General features: G+C 42.8%; 1 protein-coding gene across 1 annotated transcript; it reads right to left on the reverse strand.

Moving 5' to 3' along the window:
• Positions 1-1,472: 1,472 nt before the first annotated feature.
• On the reverse strand, positions 1,473-2,228 carry LOC143635282 (uncharacterized). Its single transcript, XM_077103152.1, has one exon. It carries the CDS (start codon positions 2,226-2,228, stop codon positions 1,473-1,475), a length of 756 nt encoding a protein of 251 aa, XP_076959267.1.
• Between the last annotated feature and the right edge of the window lie 1,007 nt (positions 2,229-3,235).

Genomic DNA, 3,235 nt, shown 5'->3' on the forward strand with positions numbered 1-3,235 from the left:
AACTTAAAACATCATATTATTAATAATTGCGCATCTTTTTCGGCTTGATCGATCGTCTCTTGCTCGGTTTGGTATTAAAGGTTTCGTTTAACGTACCGAAGTACCATTAAATCGAAAATTCTTTTTCTGAGCTTTAATTCACTTATCCCGAAGCTTTAATACTTCGTAAAATCACTAAATATTATAGATATCGTCTATAATTGAACCCTCGATTTGTTCGGGTTTCAATAACTATCGATCGATTAATCGCATATTCAATACGATGAATTATATATTCACGTACAATCAATACAGTGAACCATGTATTCTCGTATAATTATTATGGTAATTTATGTACCCGACATTAAATATAACGTAACTATTGTCTTCCGGATAGGGTATCCCTGGTTTCGTTGGAATCGTTACAGTGGGATTAATAGAACCTTTCATAAAAAAGGCATAAGCCGAACGAAAGTACAAGAAATGACATTACATGTCTTTCACTAGTCTATTAGGCACGCAGGCCAAAGATAAAAAGTAAATAACATGTCTTTGCTAGATGTAGCACTTCTTTAACTGTGCCACATTCCAAGTTCTAGGGATCTCAGTCCCGTCCAACTTTTCTAACTTGTAAGCACACTTGGATAAAACTTGTTTACTCTTGTAAGGGCCTTCCCAATTTGGGGCCAACTTGCCCGAAGGCTCTTGGCCGGAAGCTTCGTTATTGCGGAAGACGAAGCCTCCTGCATCAAATGTGCACTTTTGGACCCCCGCGAATTATAATATTTCTGCAATTTTCGTTTATAGTTATGCTCGCGGATCGATGCCAATTCCCTCATTTTCTCAAGGAGATCCAGATTCATCGGAAATTCTTTATCATTATCATTGATCATTAAAATTCTTGCGGATGGAATCCCGATTTCAGCTGGAATCATAGCCTTAGTGACGTAGGTTAGACTGAACGGCATTTCAGAATTATTGGAATTCTTTTGGGCGCGAAAGGCCCAAATCACATGGGGCAATTCGTCAACCCACCCCGTTCGTTTAGTACCTAATCTCGCTTTGATCCCTTCCTTGATTGTTCGATTGGTTCGTACAACCTGACCATTAGCCTGCGGATGGAACACATATGTGAAATTCTGAGTGACTTGAAGTTCTTTCAACCACTCTTGTAGTCCGTTGTCCGCAAACTGGGTTCCATTGTCACTCACTAGTTATTGCGGAAGCCCAAATCGACAGATAATAAATTCCCAAAGGAATTTCTTGACACCTGATGTCGTAATAGATGTCATTGGTTTGGCTTCCACCCACTTAGTGAAGTAATCAATGGCCACAATAAAAAACTTGACCCGTCCCGGGGCTTCCGGAAAAGGTCCTATAATGTCGATGGCCCATTTCTGAAATGGCCAAGCGGACGTCACCGGTACAATTTCATTGTTTGGTCACAATGTATTGGGAGCGTGGCGTTGGCAAGAGTCACATTTACTTATCTCTTATACAGCGTCCAAGTGCATCCCCGGCCAGTAATACCCAGCATTCATAAGCTTTGCGACCACCATCCTTGGGCCTGCGTGTAGGCCACAAATGCCTTCATGAACTTCCCTTATCAGGTAGTTAGTGTCTTCAACGTCCACACAACGTAATAGTGGGCCCAGGAAGGATCTTCGGTATAAAACACCATCATTCATCTGGTAATTCAAGGCCTTCTGCTTTATCTTCTGAGCCTCGGCTTTCTCTGCTGGGAGGACTCCTGATGACAAATAAGCCATGATCGGTGTCATCAAAGATTCAACGCCTGTCTGAATTACCAAAACCTGATTCTGTGGGACGGACGGGCGATCTAAGAATTCAACGCGAATGTCCTTAGCAAAGTGCTCAAAATTCGTTGAAGCCAACTTGCTAAGGGCATCCGATGATTTGTTCTCGCTTCTCTTTATATGAATGACTTTACATGAAGAGAATTGAAGAATCAAATCCTTCGCCTGCGACATATATGAAGCCATTACGTCATTTTTCACTTCATAGGTCTCGTTGATCTGTCCCGCGATCAACATGGAATCCACCCGTGCTTCTAGGTGTTTAACCCCAAGCTTCTTAGCTATTCTTAGGCCTACCAAAAAGGCTTCATACTCCGCCTCATTGTTAGTACTCTTGAAGTCTAACTTGATAGCGTAAGTAAACTCATGACCCTCGGGATTGACTAGCCTTAGGCCTGCACCAGATCCCTCGCTGCTTGAAGCGCCGTCCATAAACAGTGACTAGATTTGTCCTTGTTCAAGAGGTGTTTAGGGTTGTTGTTCCACTAAACATTCTTTTTCTTTGTGATGCGGAACTTCAGTGACAAAGTCCGCTAACACTTGCCCCTTAATTGCTGGCCTGGGTTTGTAATCAATCGCTTGCTCACCCAGTTTGATGGCCCACTTTGCCAATCGTCCAGACAATTCTGGCTTGCTCAGTATGTTCTTGAGTTTGTACCCCGTTAATACGTTGATGGGATGACCCTGAAAGTACATGCGGAGACATCGGGCGGCAAAGACCAATGCTAAAACTAGCTTTTCCGGCATCGAGTATCTTGTATCTGGATCCGACAACGTCCTACTGACATAGTAGATTGGTGTTTGAACGTTCTTTCTATCTGTCAGTAGCACGGCCCCGATGGCAATATCAAATGCCGACAAGTATAACGTCAAAGGTTCTCCGGCATAAGGTGCTGTCAGATTGGGTAATTCCATCAAGCATTTCTTGACTTCCAGGAATGCTTGTTCAGCTTCCGCGGTCCACTTGAATTGTGCCTTCTTGAGGCAATTTTTCATAGTTGAAACAAACGGGTAAGATTTGGCTGCATGATTTGCTAAGAATCTGTTCAGCGCTACCAATCTTCCGTTTAGCGTTTGTACTTCTTTTAAGGAGGAAGGAGAAGGCATGCGGGCTACTGCCTGGACTTTTTCCGGATTAGCCTTAAAGCCCGTGCCCGTAACAATGACTCCTAGAAATTTTCCCTCTTCAGTCCCGAAGGAGCACTTGGCTGGATTCAATTTCATATTGATACTTCTCAAAGTTTCAAATGTTTCTTCAATGTCTCTCAACATCTGATCTTCTTCCACGCTTTTTATTACCAAGTCATCCATATAAACCTCAAGATTTCCACCAATCTGACTCTTGAAAGCTTGATCCATCAGTCGCTGATATGTGGCACCCGCGTTTTTCAATCCAAAAGGCATCATTTTGTAGCAAAATGCACCTTGGTCTGTGCGAA

The sequence above is a fragment of the Bidens hawaiensis genome, unplaced genomic scaffold (assembly GCF_021521415.1).
Source record: "Bidens hawaiensis isolate Kalapana, Puna unplaced genomic scaffold, B.hawaiensis_p1.1 tig00007427_1, whole genome shotgun sequence".
Classification (NCBI taxonomy): domain Eukaryota; kingdom Viridiplantae; phylum Streptophyta; class Magnoliopsida; order Asterales; family Asteraceae; genus Bidens; species Bidens hawaiensis.

What these genes read in the sequence shown, in the direction of transcription:
- LOC143635282 (XM_077103152.1), bottom strand. Translation starts at nt 2,228, where the DNA reads ATGGACGGCGCTTCAAGCAGCGAGGGATCTGGTGCAGGCCTAAGGCTA.